Source organism: Lissotriton vulgaris, chromosome 6 (assembly GCF_964263255.1).
Source record: "Lissotriton vulgaris chromosome 6, aLisVul1.2, whole genome shotgun sequence".
Lineage (NCBI taxonomy): Eukaryota > Metazoa > Chordata > Amphibia > Caudata > Salamandridae > Lissotriton > Lissotriton vulgaris.
The window spans coordinates 1734314389-1734336205 of NC_141694.1; the positions used below are offsets into that span (position 1 = coordinate 1734314389).

General features: G+C 48.3%; 1 protein-coding gene across 1 annotated transcript in view; it reads right to left on the minus strand.

Moving 5' to 3' along the window:
- ALK (ALK receptor tyrosine kinase) overlaps positions 1 to 21817 on the minus strand; it is a 2610699-nt gene that overhangs the window by 641125 nt on the left and 1947757 nt on the right. Inside the window, exon 9 of the mRNA XM_086925973.1 lies at positions 21583 to 21683. Within this exon, the coding sequence (XP_086782099.1) occupies positions 21583 to 21683 (101 nt within the window). The remainder of the gene's footprint in view (positions 1 to 21582; positions 21684 to 21817) is intronic.

The window sequence follows — 21817 nt, forward strand, 5'->3', positions numbered from 1 at the left end:
GCTTTTTTTAAGCCCCGCCCCTTTGTCCCGGGCCGCGCTGCGATTGGCTGCCGGCCCGGGACACCCCCGTGACGTCATTCCCGGGCCGCGCTGTGATTGGCTGGCCGGCCCGGGACCTGACTTGTTATAAATGTTGTTGCCTTGCTCTACTGCAACCCCTTCCTTTTTTCTCCTGTACGATATTTCAGCAACTGATTCTGATATAAACCGTGCATTACTGTTGTTATGCATTGTCAATTGATGCCACTCATATGCAAACGCGCTATATCACTACCGACTATTAGACATGTGAAGTCGGTTTTCCTTTCATAAGAAAGCCAGCTCCTCACACTGCCTCCTTAAGTGCTCTGGTGTGGGGCGCTTGATTATTTCATTCCTGCCATGCTCGACGTGGGAGAAAGCCAGCTCCTCACACTGCCTCCTTAAGTGCTCTGGTGTGGGGCGCTTGATTATTTCATTCCTGCCATGCTCCACGTCGGAGAAAGCCAGCACCTCACACTGCCTCCTTAAGTGCCTGGGTGTGGGGCGCTTGTTGATTATTTCATTCCTGCTGCGTGTGAGGGCGGACCAAGGGTGGAAGGCCGACAGCACAAAAGTTCGCCGATTTAAGGCTCGTCAAGCTCCACGTCGGAGAAAGCCAGCAAGAAAGCCAGCGGAGAAAGGCAAACACGGCCGCAGTCACTATGCACGCAGTTTTTGAAAACTTGGGGTACGTTTTCTGTTTTAAGAACAAGAAGCTGTAAGATTAAAAATAAAAAAAGTATTAATAGTTTTCTACCTAGCCATAACGACCGCGAAAATAATATGCCTCTTCCCACCCATTCAAAGTCAAATATCCTTAAGTGACACTCAACAAGACCCCGAAAGCGAAAGAGCGGCGGCTGCCTGCTGAGAGCAATGTGTTCAGATCTGCACTTCTCTCCCGACAGCAGCGAGACCCAGGCCGCCATGTGACTGGTGGCGGTGAAGCGCCCAGGGCACACAGGCAAGGTGGGCGAGCCTCTCCCGCAGCACATGGCTTGGAGGGGAGCGCTATGCGCCCTGGTGACACTGCTCCACCTTCGGGTTCCCTAAGCAGCAGCGGCCGAGACACGCACAGGTAAGATGCTGCTATCGTGCCTTTCAGTGGCGCAGCTCATCCCAGCACTGACACTTGAAAGGCATGTGTCACCTCCACTCCCCCCACCGTGGGAGACAGCCCAGACCAGCCCCTGACCCCTTTTGATAGTTGCCCGCACGGGGCGGCGCCCCCTTCGTCCCTGGGAAATTTGTCGAGCCCATCTACAGGTGAGACCTGCAGCCGCTTCCAGGGAAGTCGCGAGCCCGCCCTGATCATCTGTTACTCATCTGTTACCAGCTCACTGTACCTTTGAAAAAGATTAAAGAAAAATGATTGTCACCGTAAATTCAGATTCAGGCAGCCTTTAGATCTGTTGATTACTCAGTTACATGCATTTGCATTTTTTTAAACTGTTTTTCTATCACTGGGAGGTTTCAGCAGAGACCAGGCAGCGGGGGAGGACGCAGCTTGCTGTGGGTGAAAGGGAGAGCCGTGCAGCGGCGGCTGATTCTGCAGTGCAGAAAGAGCGTCAGCTGCGGGGCCTCCAATGGAATGTTCAGGGCTCGCGGGCTCCCTGGGTGTGTCAGAATGGGCCTTCAAGCACTAAAAGAGAGGGCAGGCCTAAGTGCGCCAGGATGCCCTCCCTCAGTCGACCCCCGTTTCCATTTCACTGAAGTGAAGGTTTAGTTGCCGGTTTTTACTTTGCTGCTGCCCCACCCTGAGTCCATTAATGGTTTCTTCACCTTGACCTCCCACCCCAGCCAACCATTTCTCTGGAGTTATCAGAAGTGCACAGGGATATTTTTTCCACAATATGTTTTCTTTGGCAGGGTTCATTGCCTTTTATTGGTCTTTTTGCACCGCGCACATCCCACAATGCATGTTATTTCCATCAAGACTACTAGGCTTTGTAAAATTCAGTGCTTGCTTTGCTAAAAATAAAAAAAAATAGAAATAACTGCAGGCGCTATATTGTGCTTAGGTGCTGTTGAATGTCCTGGTTTGTGAATTTTAAGCTTACCTGGTCTTGATCTCTCCTCATGCCTCTTGCTTCTTGCTTCCAACACCTCCTGTTTCTTTATCTAACTCTCGCAGGCTCTTTACTTCCTTCTTTCCTCCTGGTCATTCTTTTCCTGTATTTCTCTTCCTCCCCTTCTACTTTTTCTGACTTTCTCTTTCTTGGTCTAGAACAAAGTCTGATGGTGAGAAATGAGTTTTGGTCTAAAAAATGGACTCCTGAGTCCGCTCCTGCCCAAATTAATACCCTCTCCTTAAATATGAGTAATATTTATCCTTATTAAACCTCCCAAAAAGAGAATTGCCCCCTCTGATTGGAATATCTTCTTGTTCTTCTCACCCTGGAGTCTTTAGAGAAGTGGTCCGCTGCAGAATGCCGCCCCTTGCGTTCTCCATGCTGCAAGGGGCGGACGGGAGAGACCTTGGGGCTTATGGGAAGAGGGACATTAAAATAATTGTATCACCCATTGAGATGCTAGTCTGAAGAGCACAGCTGACAACCGTGCCTGACATGGAAATATAGAAGTGCTGGTTCTCATCATCGCAGAGCGCCTGCGTGCTACTGAGAAGTGCCACTAAAATATTACATCCCTGCTGAGGAGTGCCGGTACTCTGCCATCAAAGGTTTTGTACCTGCTGAAAAGTGCTGATATCTCCACTGAAATTATTGGTCTCTTGCTGAGAATGCATGTATACTCCATTCAAAAATATTGAATCCCTGCTGTGAAACACCAGTAATCTCCCGTAAAAAAATATTGGACCCACGCTGAGAAGTGCCAGTACTCTCCCGTTAAAAAATGTTGGCCCGCTACTGAGAATTGTCACTCTCCCATTTAAAAATAATAGACCCCTGCTGAGAAGTGTTACCCTCCCATTAACATTATTAGACCCCTGCTGAGAAGTGTTACCCTCCCATTAACATTATTAGACCCCTGCTGAGAAGTGCATGTACTTTTTCTTTCAAATGAAAGAAGTGCTGGTACTAAACACCTTACTGTACCTGCCCATTGAAAGCACTGGCTGACCAGGAATAATTGTTCGTCAGGTTGCTGCTTTGAGGATGCTTTAAACCTCCCGGAGACCCATCTCTACCAAGAAATTCTTATAAAGTGAAGAAATGACTTGGATATAAAAAAAACAAAATATATGGCGCTCATTTTTGGGACAAACAAAAATATATTTAAGTCAGAGTATGGAGTAGCATTGGTGCCACCAAAGAGTTGACACCCGGAGAGTGCCTCACACACAATAAGAATTCATAATTGTTACTTCAAATAAATGGATTCCTCTAAGGAATAATAAAAAGAGCTGTTAAAAGGAGTACACCGTCCTACGGCTGCCTTGTTACTGTGTAGCAATTATGATGCGCACATGAGCTTACAGTGAATAGTTGTTTGAGCAGTGAGAAGTGTGGACTTCTTCCTAATTGCTTTAAAGACGCCCTATGGTGAATGAGTCAACCAGTAGATTTGTATAGCGCTTCTTGTCACCCGTGAGGGAATCCATCCAGGTGCTGGCAGGATCCATTTAATTAGTCAAATAGACCGATCTTCAGGGATTGTCTGAACTCTAGAAGTGATGAGGAGGTCCAGAGATGAGAGGATGGCTCATTCCATGTGTTTGGTGGTAGGTAGGAGGAGTGACCGCTGCTTCTGCTATGTCAGATGCGAGGGTGAGGGTTAGAAAAAGGGATGCGGAGTGGTGGTGTCTGGTTAAGGCGGTGGTTCAAGTAGGCTGGGCCGCAGTTGTGCAGGGCTTTGTATGCGTGGCTCAGTAGCTTGAAGTGGTATCTTTGCTGTACCCGGAGTCAGTGGAGTTTGCTAAGGTTGGGGGTGATGTGGGTTTGTCAAATGAGATCCTGGACCAATCTAATGCAAGCAGTCCTCCAAAGTCAATCATTGGGCAATTCTGACTGGTTGGTGCCCGTATTGCTACAATATGGTTACAACAAGGGGTGATTTTGTCAGGATATTTGGTTTAATGAAGAGCAATTTTGCCAACTTGAATTGCTTGGATTTTGGGGGCAAACAAGAGAAGCCCAACTGGGGTGTGATTGACTTTGGAGGACTGATTGCACCGTGCCATATCTGAGCTTGCAGCCGCTTAGTTTTTTTCCACATTGTTCTCTGCCTGTGGCAAAAGTGATCTAAATTGCCGGTCCAAGGCTGAGACTGTGATTAGTATAATATAGGATGTGGAACTTGTGATACATATACCATCGCTCTGACATGGCGGGCTAAAAGACCGAATTGCATTTTTGAATGGCGCAGTCCTACTTTGATGACTGACGTAGTTCCTGGAATGAGGACAAGTGAAAGCATTTAAGTTCAGCCCGCTTCCTTTATGTTGCAAACACTGCGGAAGGCATTACCCAAAGTGCATCTGAATGGTGCAATATATGCTGGTTGAAACGAAAACTTAGTGAGTGCCTGGTGTGTTTTTTTTAACATATATATATGAAAAGACTTTATAGTTACCTGTGAAATAAATACGTTTTCGTGGTAAAGGCATATTCTTTGTAAAGGTTTGCATGGTAAAGGCATGCATGGTAGAAACTCATGCCGTGTTGTTATGGCATGCATTGTAATGGCATGCGTGATGCCTTCATACAACCTTTCCAGGGCCTTCTAGCTTGTATGTTCTCAACAATACCGACTCCCCATACACTCAGGATCTGAGTTGAGTGGCAACAGAAAAAGCTCTGCTATCTGAAGGAAGTGCTCAGACTGAAAGACCATCCTCCATTATTGGTATTTCCTTCACCGTACTACCCCTTATGTGGAGGAGATTGTGCCAGGGTATTTTCCTGTTGGTATTGTTCTTCCTTCCCAAATTCAATGATTTTCCAGTACCATCCAACTCTAGCTCTCCAGTCTCCTTTATGGACCGTGATTTGACCCTTCTATTCTTCGCCAGCACAGGTCTGAACCAGTGGAAGCCTCTCTAGTACTGCAGTTGTGCATAACACTTTGGTGCCAACTCACAACATACTAAACCAACATACATCAACGACCCACAACTAAACTTGTTTAAAGTGATAACCCGGGGCCCTAAAAAGAGACTATACTCTCAATTCTCTCAGAGGCTTAATTCAAGCCAGTGAATCCTCACATATGATCCTTCCTGAATTGTCGAATATCGCCTCGTACACTCGCTTAACATTACCATTGCATTACAACTCAACGCGAAGCACAATAACAGCCTCTTAAGAGAGAACAGGCCATTAACGACTGGTAGAGCCTGAGGCAGAAGGACTGTAATGTTATTGGAACATTCAATCCACTGAGGCTAGAAGGAACTAAACTAAAGAGGAGAAACAGAAACACGAGCACAGTATGTCGATGCAGATGGCGCTTTGGCCCTCTGCCACCCATTGTTTTCAGAGAAGCGCCCGATATTTCACTGGTCTAATGCTCATTTTAACACGCGTGCACTGAAATATTTACGCACATGCATATTACCCACTCTCCAAACTACATGTGATCCTACTCAAACAACCAGATCTCGAACTCTGCCCTATGACTGAATCCTTGACACAAATGCGTCAGTGTGCGCAAGCTGTGACACATCCCCACGACATAACATGTATGTAAAATAGTTAGTTCTACTATTTGTAATGCAAGTAGAAAATTTTTTGCATGTTTCCTGAAGCATTTTTGTTGTTAATTGCTAAAAACAAAATAAAACGACAACAAAAAAACACAAATCGGAAACTAATTTCTCTGCGTGCTGCACACCGTAAGGTGGTTTTCGAGTCTTGTGCATTGATTTTTCAATTTTCTCATTACCGTCTCGCTTTGTGTAAACTTAATTTACAGGTGCTACCTTAAAAGCAATAGGGGAAACCTGTTTCAATTACACGAGGGAAAGGGAAATCAATGTATACATTACATTATTCTTGTAATATCTGTGACAAAATTAAAGGGAAAGGAAACCTTTCAGCAAAAATGATGGATGCAGCATGAAATCAATTTGCGCGGGGGCTGCAGCAGTTCTGTGATCTCCAGGTGGCACTGGCTGTCCACTGCTCCGAAGCAGGCTTTCATAATGTATACCAGGGTCTCCGACACCTTGGCACTCTCACAGGCCAGCATTGCCTGATACTGTACACATGTGTGCCTGTGTTCCTCTGCGAGCTAAACTGGCTGCGAATTGTGCACTGACCTTTTCCGTTTATGCAGCACTTCTGTTTGTCTCGTTGTAGCTCTTGCTACAAAAAGCTGGTATGATAGGGTAGAAAAAAATCAGCAGAGAATCCGGCTGTCGTTGTTGCGAGTTTGGATGTTTGTGGTGTTGGTCTCTCGGGAGCATAGAGTCATCTACTTCTACGACGGTCTCAGAAGAGAGTGGAATGTCCCTTCTTCGTATCTTCTGAACTTTATGTTGCAGAGGCACGTTTAGGCACCGCAGTCGATGTCCCTGTGAATTAAGCATTTTATGCCCTGCAGATCCTGCCCAAAGACAGTCTGGTGACTTCCCATTTCTGATGAGGAACCACTTACTGACACGAGAAGAAGAGGAGAAGGGGTGTGCTCAGGAGGCATGCCCCAAAACTGTGTTTTCAGCCAGAAATCCCTCATATCAATTATGTGGCTAAAAACAAGTTGAAAGATTTGAACCCGTGACCATTAGGTCAAACACAGACCACAACAGTGGACGCATTAGTCCACTAAGCCACCAGACAGGCACTCTTCAATATGTCTATGAAATACCGCTGTTTTTCTGCGCCTTCTGTTGCCTCGTCATTCGAAACATCTGATTTGAGCTTGAAAGTTTGCAATGCCAGGCACAGTTTGCTACAATTTCATCTGCCTCCACACACACCCTCACACACCACATCACTCAGGGACACCACCATGTCACTCAGGGGCACCACCACATCACTCAGGGGCACCACCACATCACTCAGGGGCACCACCACATCACTCAGGGGCACCACCACATCACTCAGGGGCACCACCACATCACTCAGGGGCACCACCACATCACTCTGGGACACCACCACATCACTCTGGGGCACCACCACATCACTCTGGGACACCACCACATCACTCTGGGACACCACCACATCACTCTGGGACACCACCACATCACTCTGGGACACCACCACATCACTCTGGGACACCACCACACCACTCAGGAACACCACCACATCACTCTTAATACACCACCACATCACTCTTAATACACCACCACATCACTCTTAATACACCACCACATCACTCTTAATACACCACCACATCACTCTTAATACACCACCACATCACTCTAATACACCACCACATCACTCAGCCCAACCACATCATCACTCAGCACCACAACAGCACTGTCCTTGCTTGCTACCAACAAGCATTGCTATAGCCAATAGGACTCGCATTAGGAAAGTGTAAGCTATTGGCTTTGTGAATAACAATGCTATTAATTTATATATTTTCAAAGCCAACACCTATTTAAACAAGCATTTACAATGCAACGGTTTCGCCTTTGGAAAAGTTTGAGCTATTGGCATTGTAAATGGCAACATTTGTATTTATGTGTTGGTTTTGAAAACAGATAAATAAATGGCATTGTCATTTACATTGCAAATAGCTTTAACATTTCCAAAGGCAAAACCGTTGCATTGTAAATGCTTGTTTTATTTTGTTTTAGATACCCCTGACGGAGAGCCACAAAGGCTCGAAATGCATTGGGTTTGAATACAGGTATCTACTTCATTAATCTGATTGCTCTTTTACTTGTCGTTGTACGAAGCCTGGATGGGTATACAGCTGACATGAGTATATTTGAAAAAAGAATTCAAGTGCGATCACGCTGTCTCCGGAGTGGTGATAAGAGCAAGAAAAAGTATGGAATAAGATTTTGGAATAAAGAACTGGTATACAGAGTGCACATTGGAGTACCTGGATGAATTGTCATATTGGAGGGATAATTTCCCACATCGCAGTACAACAGTTTGGTGCGCGAAGAAAGCACCTTTTGGATCACTTTTAGAGAGATGGCATTTTCTTACTTTGGACATCCTGTGCCTCTGCCTGTCTCTGAATAGACATCTGTGTCAGGGGGACATCTTGGTTTTGTGCATTCCCTTTAGACAGCCACACAAAGAGAGCTGGGAAGTGACATTTGCATCCTGATGGCCCATCATTAGGCTGATGGGCCTTCCTGCGGTGAATTAGGAGGGAGGGGCTGACACCTGCACCTGAATATGGCTGTGCCTGTCACAACACAAACAGCTGCATGCTCTTCTGTAGTGTGTCTAGAGCCAGGGAAGGAAGGACAGGGACCCTGCGAGGTTCAAAGGTAACCTGAGGTTCCAATACCTCTTTTGTTATCTTCCCCATTTCAAAGAACCATTTTTGTATGAGTACAAGGACTCTGACGCCATGGATTTTGTTCAATTGCAGGTCCTGAAGAGACTCTGCATCTATGAGGACCCACACTGCCAGTAGGGACTGCCACTTTGCACTGTGCTCTTCTGTGTGTGTTGGCCTCCTGCTTCTGCTGTGAGGGCGGAAGGAACCTGCCTCTACATCCCACACATACCCAAGGAACTCCAAGGGCATGTGCACCTTGCCTCCTGGTGTGGAAGACTCAGGGACATCCAAGTCCTCCTTGGGCTCAGACTGCCTCTGTCTACAGTGAGCCTGCCTACATGTTTCCTTGAGTGCGGGACTACCCAAGTGTTGTGAGGTTAGCAAGCCATGGCTCAAGGACAGCTCCACAAGAACCAAGAGTGTCTCCCTTGTTGTGGATGTCTCAGGGTTATTAAAGACTCCATGGTGCTCAGCACAACCACTTCCTGCAGCCCAGCCTCAATGGTCCTGCTTTGGTGACTTTAAACCGCTCAAGCTGCACTCCTACGGCGGCTACAACAAACACTACAGCGTCCCCAGCTAATGAGCTGCACCTCCACAGCGAGGTACGTGCCTCGTGTATAGAGGCGCCTCAGCAGTGAGTAGAGCTGACCAGTGAGGACATGTGCCTGGGAGACTTGTGAGCGCAATGGCCAGCTGTTCACAACAGGTATGGGATGAAGTGGGGTCTCAATAAGTGACTAGAAGTCACCCTGTGTCTCATGGCCTCTAGTGTGTGTCTAGCAGATACTCCCGACCTTGTGTGGCCTAGCCCGACTTGAGGGGCACACTATTTCTTTGTGGGTAATGTGCGTGGCAGCCACAATGGGCTTCAGCCTTTTTATTTGACTGCCCATGCCCAGGCTGGATTCAAAGTCGACTTAAGTGCCTGGGTGGGTGACTTGCTCCCTCCAGCAAGAGATGTTGGGAGTTTCTGTGCAACTTGGCTTAGTGAAACACAGTAACCACTGCTACCAGACTCGGGGTGGGGTGGGGGCGGGGTCAGAGGAGTTTGGGGTGGAAATTCTTTTTTTTTGTAAACCACTTACCTGTGACGGCTGGCCGGCTGCCACCAATCCTCTGTTCTTTTCTTCCTGCTCCGGTCCTGCAGCAGGATACAGGAAGCAGCAGGAAGCACCCGGCTCCCAGGCTCCCGATAGCCAATCATGATGCTGCAATCCAGCTTTGTGATTGGTCAGAGCGCTGTAGATAGGCACTCATTCAAGGAATGGGGACCTGGGCATGTTCTCCATGCAGGCTGTAATGCAGCCTGCTTGAGGAATATGGGAAGTGCGCATGACTGTTTTGGGCGGCCCGAGAGGGCTCTTCAAACAGTCATGTGCACCTAGGAGTGGGCAAACCACTGCTCCCCTGCTCCTCTGTCCTTGGAGCAGCCCCTTCCCGCCCAAAAAGCTGCCGCAGCAGAAGTAGACATAAAATGATAATAATGCAAGTTATTATCATTTTATGTTTCCTGCTGTGGATCAGTGGGCGATGCTCCTTCGCCTTAGCGGAGGAGCCGCCACTGGTAAAACATTTGCTAGCGCTGCTAGTCCAGGACACCCTGTATCGCTACGAGTAACGTGTACGGTGACAACTCTGCATCAACCTTTTTGCTTCAACATACTTTGAGTTCAACATACTTTGCGCACCAAAGTGCTTTTGTTCTTCTGAGAACGTGTGGCTCATTTTGGTCCTCGTCAGGCAGCGTCACGGTCTCCAATAGCGGAGACAGCTTTGTTGCAGAAGAGAAGAGACATCACCGTAGTTCCCTTAAAGGGAACACCCGCAGTTTGCTTACTGATACGATATGGCTGGGAGACATTGCCAATTTCTTTTAAACAGGGTGGTGTTTAAAGACACTTCCCTAGTATTAGCACTGCGAGCTTGAATTGCTGCAATAATTTAAGATCGACTTTTTGATTACATACTTTGAACCCTAACAGTTCTAACGCTACACTGTGCTTCTCGTAGTGATTGCCACAGGTACCATAAATACCTCAATAGAAGCGCACTGACTTCAGAAATTACCATAAATTGAATGTTTATGATGTCATGAAGCATTCACTGCTAATATGGGAATAACTTGTGATATCTTAACTGGATTTTAGACTTGTTTTATTGCAATAAAAGTTACCTATTTTAGTACCTTTAGGTGTGGAGTCTTTTTGTGGTGTATTCACTGTGTTACTCTGATTCATGTGTTGCACAAATACTTTAAAAATGCCCTCTGGGAATAAACCTGACTGATCTAAGCCAAGCTACCAGAGGGTGAGCACAGGTTATATTTGGTATGTAACTAACTTGCCCTGACCAGAGTGGTGGGTTCTGCCTGGCTTAGGTGCATACCCTAGCCAAACAGACACCCTATTTTGCTGTATTTTGTTCCCAAATGTTTCACTATAGTCTTCCTGAAACTTTTTTGGAAGTTTCACAAAGGGGAAAGAGTGCAAGGGGGACCCCTTACCAATGACGAATCATATACCACCCACTTTGAGGTGTCAAATCAAAATGAAATTGGGTGTTTGTTATACGCGACTTCTCACCCATAAGGGTCTCAAGGCGCTGGGGGTGGGGGGTGGGGAGGGTTCCAGTCCATCAAGGAGGGGGTCTGTCGGAGAGCCAGGTTTTGAGGTTTCTTGCGAACATGGGGAGCGATGTTATCTGTCTGAGGAGGAGCGGAAGGGCGTTCCATGCTTTGGCCGCGAGGAAGGAGAAGGAGCGGCCTCCCGATCTGGTCTTTCAGGTGCGTGGGACCACGGAGTAGGAGAGCTGGGCTGATCGTAGGGTCCTTTGGGGTACGTGGAATTTGAGTCAGCTGTTCAGGTATGCTAGTCCGGTGTCGTGGAGGGCCTTGTGAGCGTGGGTGAGCATCTTGAAGGTGACTCTAGCTTCGATGAGGAGCCAGTGGAGTGTGCGCAGGTGCTGGGAGATGTGGCAGTGGCTTGGCAGGTTGAGGGCCAGTCTTGCGGTGGCGTTTTGGATGTTCTGTAGCTTGCGGGTAAGGTTTTTATTTATTCCGGCATAGAGTGCGTTGCCGTAGTCAAGCCTGCTGGTGACCAGGGCGTGAGTGACGATCTTTCTGTGTTCAAGGGGGATCCATTTGAAGGTCTTACGTAGGAGGCGGAGGGTGTGGAAGCAGGAGGACGAGACGTCGTTGATATGGCTGTCCGCTTTGAGCTCTGAGTCCAGGATGATTCCGAGGTTGCATGCGTGGTCCGTGGGAGTGGGTGGGCTTCCGAGTGGGGGGGGACCAGGTATCATTCCAAGCATCTGGGTTTGGGCCCATGATGAGTACTTCCATTTTGTTTGTGTTTAGTTGTAGGCAGCTGTTTCTCATCCATTTGGCGACGGCTTCCATGCCTTCTCTAAAGTTTTGTCTGGCGGTGTTGGGTTCGTTGGATAGGGAGAGGATGAGTTGGGTGTCGTCTGCATATGACACAATGTTGAGTCCGTAGGTTTTGACGTTGGGGGCGAGCGGAGCCATGTAGACGTTGAAGAGTGTAGGGCTGAGGGAGGACCCCTGAGGGACTCTTCAGGTGGTGGGTGTAGGGTCTGAGAGGAAAGAGGGGAGTCTGACCCGCTGCGTTCTGCTGAGAGGAAGGAGCGGATCCAGTTGATATCCTTGTTTTGGATCCCTGTGTCATGGAGTCTGCGTATTAGGGTGCGGTGAGAGACTGTGTCGAACGCCAATGAGAGGTCGAGGAGGATGAGGGCTGCTGTTTCTCCTTTGTCCAGTAAGGTACGGATGTCGTCTGTTGCGTTAAGGAGGGCCGTTTCCGTACTGTGTTTTTTTCTGGAGCTGGGTTGGGAGGAGTCGAGGATGTTGTGCTCTTTGATGAATGTGGCGAGTTGGCTGTTGATGGCTTACGCGATGACTTTCGCTGGGAACGGGAGCAGGGTGATGGGACTGTAGTTTTTGAGGTCGGTAGGGTCCGCCGAGGGTTTCTTCAGGAGGTGGTTGATTTCAGCGTGTTTCCAGTCATCAGGGAACGAGGCGGTTGCCAGGGAGCGGTTGATGGTGTGGCAGAGCATGGGTGCGATGGTGTCGGCGGCTCTGTTGAAAATGTGGTGGAGGCAGGGGTCCGTGGGGGCCCCAGAGTGGATTGACTTCATCGTCTTCAGTGTGTCTTCGGTGGTGAGGGCTGTCCAGTTGTCGATCGCTGGCTTCAGGGTGTCGGGGTGGTTGGTGAGGGTTCAGTGTGTTGGTTGTCTTTGTCAAAGTTGTCGTAGATGCTCTTGATTTTGTGTTGTAAAAAGGTGCTGAGTTTGTCGCAGAGGTCTTGTGAGGGAGGGATGTCGTTGGACTCGCTGGTGTGTTGGGCGAACTCCTTGATGATGTTGAAGAGTTCTTTGCTGTTGTGTCAGGTGTCAGTATGTGATCAATGGCTTGCTATCTCAACTAATGTCACAAACAAGTGATATATTCCTCTATTACTTGTAAATAGAAGGAGGACGCCCCTTTCATTCCCCCTCCTATCTGTGACAAGAATTGTCCGACTTGCAAAACAGCTTTTGTGCATAAAGAAAAGCCCATATGCAGTTGCAAACCCTGTGATTATTCGAATCACACATTTTGCAATCATAAAGGGGCTTTTTACATAAGGCTAAATGTCCATTCAACTCAAGATCTCCTAATTAGCATGCCTGCTAAACATTCAATAGCTGTTACCAGAGCTCACACGTCAGAGCATTCCACATATTGACATGTACCCTAATGTTTTAAATATGAGGTTCTACCAATGGATCGCTGCAGAGGAAGAACTGAGACCGGCTTTAACAACCCCAAACATTGGGAGATTAAAAAGGCAAACAAGCTAAGGGGCCAGATGTAGGTAATATCAAATTTGCGAGTCCTTAATAGCAAATTTGATTGATTCGCTATTAAGGACTCGCAAATTTGAATGTAGGTAAGAAGCGCTAAAATATTAGCGATTCCTTAATATTCCTTAATTACGAATCGCAAATTGAGATGTTAATAAGGAATATCTACCCATTCATTCCTATGGGCTAGGAGGCCCATTGGAATGAATGGGAAGATATTCACTATTTTCGATTCACTATTAAGGAATCGCAAATAGCGGGAGCTATTACAAGGGTGCCTGGTAGTCGAAATGGACACCCTGTTGCACCCCTGAAATGTGCATGTGTGCACATGTCGCGTACATACATGTCCTAAGGGCATGTATGTGCAATATGCAATTCCTTAAATGTAAGAGCAAAATAAGGAGTTGCATATTTTGCGATTCCATATTTTGCTAGCATGTTTAAACTCACCTACATTGCTCTCAGCCAAATACCGATCGCAAACGTTGAAATTCTGCGAATTTCAGCGTTAGCAATCGGTATTTGGCCACCTACATCTGGCCCAAAGACTTCATTTCCTTCCTTCTGTTTCCTTTTTTCATTCTTGCTTACCATTTGATTTTCTTTGTCCCTTTCTCTTTTCTCTTCCTCCATTTCTTTCTCACCCTTCCATTCCTAATGTCTTTCCTTCTCCAGTTTATTTTCATTTTTCATTTTCAATCTTTATTTCGACCATTTGGTCATAAAAGATACACATAAATTAAAAATCACATAATTGTGTCAGATTTGATAAAACATCAATGCATGATTTAAGATCCACATCAAACATTATTAACAGTGTTTAAAAGCAATTCAACAATCTACCCAGCATTTTTTAAAAGACGATTACGTGTATACCACACATTTGTAAAAAATTTGGCAAGTGCAAAAACAATTGGGCCGGAAACATCACATTTTAAAATCCTATACATAGGCATATATTCCCTGCCACCCAAGTTCTTGATCAAAGGCAGCAGCCAGTACTTTCTGGCTGCCATATATGCTGGGCAGAAAAAAATCACATGCAAGTCATTTTCCTCTTTGTCAACGCAAAGGGGACAGTACTTGGTGGAAGGGACTTGCGACCAGGTACTAGAGAAGGAGCGCAAAGGCAGTGTGCCGTATCTCCACTGGAGAAATAGCTTTCTAGTGAGAACGGGATATATGGGATCAAAAGCCTTTTCAAATGCGTAAAGGTCCTTGTTTTGCAGGAATTTAGAGGCAAGGGACCCCTCTGTCTGGGTGGCTAAGGCCCTTTCCCTTTTGTGTTCGTGATACAGATTCGCCAGAAATCTCTTAGAGATTCTGGGTGCTGTATCTGCTGGTTTGGTCCACAATTCGGGGAGCCCCAGGTCTGTGCAGACTGACTGGATATTTTGGACCCAGGGGATACTGAGCGCCTTGGGGTGTTTTAATACTTCGACCAGTTCCGCCCTATAGTCGGCGAGATCGTCACTGCTCCAAAGCCTACGCCAGAAGGCTATGGGTCTTAGACTTATCTCGTCGACGAGAGGCCGTAGCCCTAGATCAAGCCTCAAAGGGAGAAGTGGGGTGCTGGGAGGAAGTGCGGTAATTTGCCTTATGAATCTGTTTTCCGTGGCTAACAGATTCCGACATGGAGTATGGCCCCACAATTCAGCCCCGTACAAGATCGCCCCCCTGGCTTGTGACTTATATATATGAATTAGGGCCCCTAGTGGGCGGTAGGTCGAACCGGTCATCATCCGGGAAATACCCCCGGTAATTTGTACTAATTTAAGGTTGGCTCTGGTTTGATGGGTCCCCCAGGTCATATTTTCGTTGAGTGTCACGCCGAGGTATTCAAACGTGGCTACTCTTTCCAGCCGTGCTGCTCCCAGCAGTGGATTCGGGCGCTGTTTGGGACTTGGATTCAATACCATGTATTTGGTTTTCATGGCATTGATTTCCAGTCCTCTGTCCTGACAGAAGGCCACAAAGGCATCAAGTATCCTTTGGATGCCCATGGGAGTTTTGGATACCAACAGCGTGTCGTCCGCAAACATTATTGCGGGCACACTGTTGCCATTTAGTTTGGGGGCATCTGTGTAGTTAGTAGCGTTCAAATGAGCGATTACCCCGTTGACAAAGAGGCAAAACAGGGTCGGCGCCAGCACACAACCCTGTCTTACCCCCCTGCCCACGGGGAATCTCTCAGTCAACTCCCCCGACCTCCCACACCTTACCTGGGCATAATTGTTGTGATGCAGCCTCTGTAAGGTCAATAAGATGTCTGGTGGTACGCCCATCCCTGCCAAAATGACCCAGAGTTTTCCCCTGGGCACGAGGTCGAAGGCGGCTCGTAGGTCCACGAAAATCGTGTACAAACTGCCACCCTCGAACCTCACTGTCTTCCAGTAGACCAGGTTCAATCTAAAGACCTGGTCCACGGTAGATACCCCTTTCCTAAAGCCTGCCTGGTATGGACTGAGGGCGCCTGCCTCCTCGATCCATTCCTGAAGCCTGTTCAGGAGGACCCTGCCAAACAACTTCTGCGCTACGTCGATCAGGCTAATTGGTCTGTAGTTGGCTGGGAGGAGGGGGGATCCCTTTTTATAAATCGGGACCACCTCAGCCCCCAGCCAAGTACTAGGGATTTCCATCCCACCGAGAATGCCATTAAAGAGGACAGCGAGGTAGGGCGCCCAGATGGTGGGCTCCTGCTTGTACAGGTCTCCCGGTAGCCCATCCAGCCCAGGGGCCTTCCCCGAAGCCAGGCCTGAAATGGCAGCAGTGACCTCGCTCAGTGTTATTTGAACCGCCTGAGAGCCCTGTCTCTCTAGTTCGATCACCGCAGGGAGTTCTCCAGGCTCCGCACTATATAAGGACTGGAAGTGGGCCTGCCACACTTCAGGAGCGATGTTAGGCTCTACAGCCGAATGTAAGCTCCCTGATCTCCCGTTCACCATTCTCCAAAACAGGCGTTGGTCTTGCACTGCTAGGGCCTTGGAGAGTTCTTCCCACTGGCTTTCCTCCCATTCTATCTTAGCCTGGGCAAGAAGTTTCTTATAGGCATGCCTGCATTGCTTAAGGCATTCCCCTCCTTTGCCCTCCTTTATTACTCCGAGGAGTTCTGTTTTGGCCCATCTACAGGCCGCGTTGTACCATTGAGTTCTGCCATGGCACCTCTCTCTTGTCTTTCGGGCTTTACATGTGAAGTGGGGTGCCGCTATTTTTATAAGCTCATTGTGGGCATCGGACAGTTTACTCCCTATGTCTATTTTACTTGCCACATTATCAAGGTCCCCCACAATTTCCAAGATAGGGGTAATCTCTGCATAGAGCATTGGGAGTTTGTCCTTTTTTGTGACCATTTGCTCCCACCTGAGTCTTCTCCTGCTGTTATCTATGAGAAGCATAGGGTGGTTCCCTTCTCCCTGGGTCGCTAAACCCTGGGGTGCTGGATGAACAAGGTCTAACTCAAGGGCATTGTGGTCACTGTCCAGCCTGTCTATTACCCTAAAATCTTGTATAGTAGACCATCTCGCTAGTTGGACCAGAACATAGTCCAAGTGTGACTCTCTTCCCCGGCGGTTGTAGGTATTTTTGCCTGGTGTGTCCGAGTCGACTCTCCCATTACATGCTCTAAGTCCATACCTTAGGGTAAGGGCAGTGATTTGCAGCGCCAATGGGGTCCAGGCCTTTGGCGATGGAACATCAACCCCAGGTACTGCCCACCTAGCTTCTTCATCTGATAGGAACCCTTCTTGAAGGCCGGGGAGTGGCTCAAAGTGAGAATTAAAATCCCCACCCACCACATAGTATGAATCAGTCGACAGTTCAGATAAAAAGTTCGAGAGTTCATTAAAAGTCGGTGATTCTTTTGCCTTTCCCATCGGCCGTGAATAGATGTTAACCAGCAAGAGATTTGCTTTATTTGGCCATGTTAAAGAGACCACCAGGATGTCATCGGAGTCGCATGGGAGCCGTGATGCCGCACAGCCCAAATGAGCAGCAACCCATATCACAAGGCCCCCTGATGGGCGGCCTTTACCTTCCCACTTGGCTAAGATAAAAAATGAGGTGTAGCCTTGGTGTCCAAAGTCCTCTCTAGCCCAGGTTTCCTGGAACATGCATATGTCACCAGTTTCTATGTAGTTTTCCCAGGTCGGCTCTTCCAATTTGTTTGCTAGGCCCGCGATGTTCCAGCAAATTATCCTCAGATGTTCAGGAGTAGGTGGTGTCAAAGAACATGAATTGGAAGAGGTCGGGCCTTGATCTTCCTGTGGTGCAAAACATGGAGCGAGGGCAACATAGGTTACATGCGGCACCATAGGACCCCTGTCCCCCTCTCCCGCATGGAGGGGAGCCAAAGTTATCCCCTCAGCAGCAACTTCTCCATCAATGGCTAAATGAGAGAATTCAATTCTGCCGTGATCTATGGCAGATAGATCGTTCGATGGGCCAGAACTGGGGCCGAGGGGAAGGATGAAATGCTCCAGCGACCCGCAGGGGCTCGAAACCCCTGGTGCTGTCTTACGGGCATTCAGTCAGTCGACCCCATCCAAGCCGTCCAGGCAGTTAAAGCGATTGAAATCACAGAAAGGTGTATCTGGTGGCTGGAAATAAGGGCGTTGTACCGGGCCATTGTCATTGCGTCTATGTTCCACCCTTGTCCAGTCATCGTATATTGGAGCCTGGCGCTTAGGAATCGGGGGGAAGAAGAAAGATACTGGGAGGGTCTGTATAGTGGAATCTAGAGATCGGTTCCTTCCTCTGCAAATGTGTCGGACCGTGCCTGGATCCTTGAAGGTTACCATAATACAGTCCCCCACTATAGTTTTCCGGGTCTTCCCTAGCCATGGAACCCTTCTTACCATAATAATTTCGTTATTATATTGGGGAGGGAGGGGTCGGTTCCAGTTGAGCCATTTGATTACCTTTTTCTTGAGAGACTGGTAATCCTCATTTTCCCCTGATCTTAGGTGAGGGGCACCCGCTAAAACCACCATTAATCTATTGGCCTCCGGTGGAAGGTCTGGCCTCCGTGGTCTGGGAGCTGGGCAAACGGGCGTGAGTGGGGGAACATTGACCTGGCCTGGATGCGTTCCGGAGGACTCTATTTGTGAGCTGTGTGGGGTTGAGTCCACTAGATGGGTGGGTCTAGTGCTTTGATTGTTATGCCGTGCCTGTGTTTGAAGGGCCATAAGGGGTTGTAGCGGGGGAGCAGGTAGCATGCTTCTGGGGGGGGCTCTGCTGGCAATATTTGCCACATCTTCTTTGGAAGGTTCCGCAGCCGGGGGAGGGATTTCCACTGACTTGGTCTGCTTGCTTACTAGGGTGCTCAGGGTGGTAAGAGAGGTTTCTAGTAAGGTAAGCCTGATCTCGACTTTTTTTAAGCTGTCTGTGATTGGCTGTAAAAGGGAACGGAGTAGAAATTCAATGTTCCCCTTGGCAGAGAGAAGATTATTTGGGTTTGGCGTAGTGCCCTCTTGCTCTTTGGTGGTGACATTAATACCGGTATTTGGGAGCTTGGAAGGAGGCACCATCTCCAAGTGCTTCCCCGGTTGAGCAGTATTTAGCCGTTTCTTGCCAAAATCCAGATGGGATATTTTGGGTTTCCCCCGCCCTCCCGTTGTTTTCCGAGCACGTTTGCTGGGTGGGGGCCTATGTAGCTCCATCGCTACGTTTATTTTGGGCTTGCTCTTATTGGCCACTTGGATAGGTGGAGTTTGAGTTACAAGGGTGACAGGTGAATGAAAAATCTCTAGGGGGGCTGGCTCTACGTTTTGTACAGGTGCTATCCCTGGAGTGGGGGGGATTTCCCTTAACAGAAGAGGAAAATCCTCTAGAGACGAAATGTTTGGACTGCTGGGTAGCGCGCCTCCCTCTTGGGTGGTAGGGCATAGGCTGATGTCAGTCAAGGGCCTGTTTTTCATAGATTCAATAGAGCGCCTCCGCTCCGCCCTGCCTTTCTCAAGTGAACCGACCGTGTCCGCCTCACCTTTGTTGGACTTAAAATAGTTATCCAAAGTCCCGGAGCTAGAAGCCCCCTCCCTTGAGGGGGTGTCCCGGTGTGTGGGCGAGGGCATTACCTTGACTATGGCACAAAAAGGAATCAAGAGAGGGGGCCCAGCCCGGCCTCCTTCGGCCACTGACGGCCTAAGACGGTCCCGCCCTTGTCCCGGGCTTCTCCCGGTCGCTCCCGCGCGCTCCCGCGCAGCGGGGGTCCGGCCCTCCTTTAGACACTGCAGCTATGTGATAGGCGGGGGGGCGTGGCCAGCGGGGAGAGCAGCCCAGGTGTTGCTAGTTGGGCGCGCAGGGGCTCCTGGTCGCTGGAGTCCCCTGCTTAGCTCGCAGCCCCGCTGGTTCTCTTGCCTACCCCCGCGCTCCTCCTTGGCTCCTCAGGGCAATCCTTTGGCGAACGACGCGCTGCGGGACCCGCGAAGCGGGTCCGGCGAGTCGTAGGGGTGAAAGCAGGTCCGCTGGGCAGCTGGTGCAATGCGCTCCTCCTTCAGGCAGCAAGGTACGTTGGAAAGTGTCCCACAAACACAGGGACAGCAGCAGCTTTTGGCTCCGTTGGCGGGGGGGCGTGGCCAGCGGGGAGAGCAGCCCAGGTGTTGCTAGTTGGGCGCGCAGGGGCTCCTGGTCGCTGGAGTCCCCTGCTTAGCTCGCAGCCCCGCTGGTTCTCATGCCTACCCCCGCGCTCCTCCTTGGCTCCTCAGGGCAATCCTTTGGCGAACGACGCGCTGCGGGACCCGCGAAGCGGGTCCGGCGAGTCGTAGGGGTGAAAGCAGGTCCGCTGGGCAGCTGGTGCAATGCGCTCCTCCTTCAGGCAGCAAGGTACGTTGGAAAGTTGGAAAGTTTATTTTACTTTCCCTGCTTCCCTTGCTTCCACCTTCCTTCCCTTTAATCTCTTCCACTTTCTCTGTATCCTTGATCCATTAACTTGTTATATCTTCCTTCCTTTCTCTATTTCTTCTGCATAACTTTATTGCTTTGAATGCTTTCTTTTTTTTGGATTTCTGCTCTTAATCAACATTTCTCTAAACATTCAAACAAACCATACATAACAAAATTGGAGCTCGCTTTTTTTTTGGTTCTTTTCATTAAAATATAAAAACAGCAAGGCATGAAACATGTTTTACAAAGTGCCAGTTCAAACAAGGGAGGAAGAAATACAATGCGCAGCAATCGAACTAAAGAAAGGGGAGGGGGGAACAGGGGTCAGATGCAATAGAAAGACAATAGAATGGTCAAAATGCATGGGTCAGGGGGAAGGTGGAACATCAATGTTATCAACTGCAGGCGGTATACATATGTTTCCACGATAACTATTCCAAGGTCCCCACACTCTACACCACTTCCGGGGACGGCCCCTGGCTAGGTACACAGTCTTTTCCCTGAACATACACCAATCCATGTTTTCCTTCCATAAGTCTACTGTAGGAGGCCTCTGGGACCCCCACAAATGAGCAATATATCGCTTGGCGATCATGGCTCCCAGGGATGCCCACTGAGTCTGAGCCACATTATAGTCCGTAGGTTACCAAACGTTCAACAAGCAGCGTCTGGCCTCCGGCAAGAGAGCAAACCCAGTCACTTCCTTCATGACCTCATGGATCCCACTCCAAAAAGCAGCAATCTCGCGACATTCCCAAATAATATGAAGGAAAGTAGCAACTGGAGCTCGCTTTTTAATGACTCTAATGGCTTCCTGTCTTTCTCATGAGCCTGCGTATATAAACTTTTGATCTCATTAGGTTATTTTTCCGGGAGGCAAAGTGATAACGAATAACAAGGTAATGCTGAAGTGCAGAGGCTTGAGATAATATTTACTGCTGAATAAAGGGATGAACACTCCTGAGTATTTTTGTATTTCAAAAGTACCTCTTCAGAATTACCTTTTGATCCTTTAGCATTGTAAACAATTTATCTTAGAAAATGTGGTGCAAAATAAACCATATGCCCTCTAGTTTTAAAAATTTCGTAGGGGAGGGGTTTGGGAGGAATTCGAGGGATCCCACCCAAGGAAAGGGACCCCACCCGAGCATCACTTACTTACTTGGTGCAAATCAGCACAGTGTGTATGCCCCTCCACTTTCAAATTGTACCAGCTGCCATTGGCCAGAGGCAGTGCCTGGATGCCAAAGGGTAAACTGGGGATGGCAGCTACTAACTCTGGTAAACCTAATTCATTTCCCCGTTGAAGAGATTAATGAAATTAATGCACTAGAAAGGCACTGGTGAACATGGGCATTGCAGTGACATTCAATAGCAGTAATTCAAATGACTGAGGAAGGACCAGCAGTGTGAGATAGTTTTTGCAGAGTGGTTAGAAAGACTTACCTCGCATGGTGAGTTCTTCATTGGTGCTGGAAACAAGGGACTCGTGGAGATGGTGGCCTCATCTGCAGGGTGCTCACTGGTGTTCAGCAAGAGGGCATAGCCTGGAGAACAGAGGAAGTACACAGGAAAGACCAATGAGCTGCAGCAAAGACTCATATTTCCTCAGATCACAGCAGCAAAAGACAGAATTTAACCAATAAAATACCACCACATGATATCAGCAAGGCTAATAACA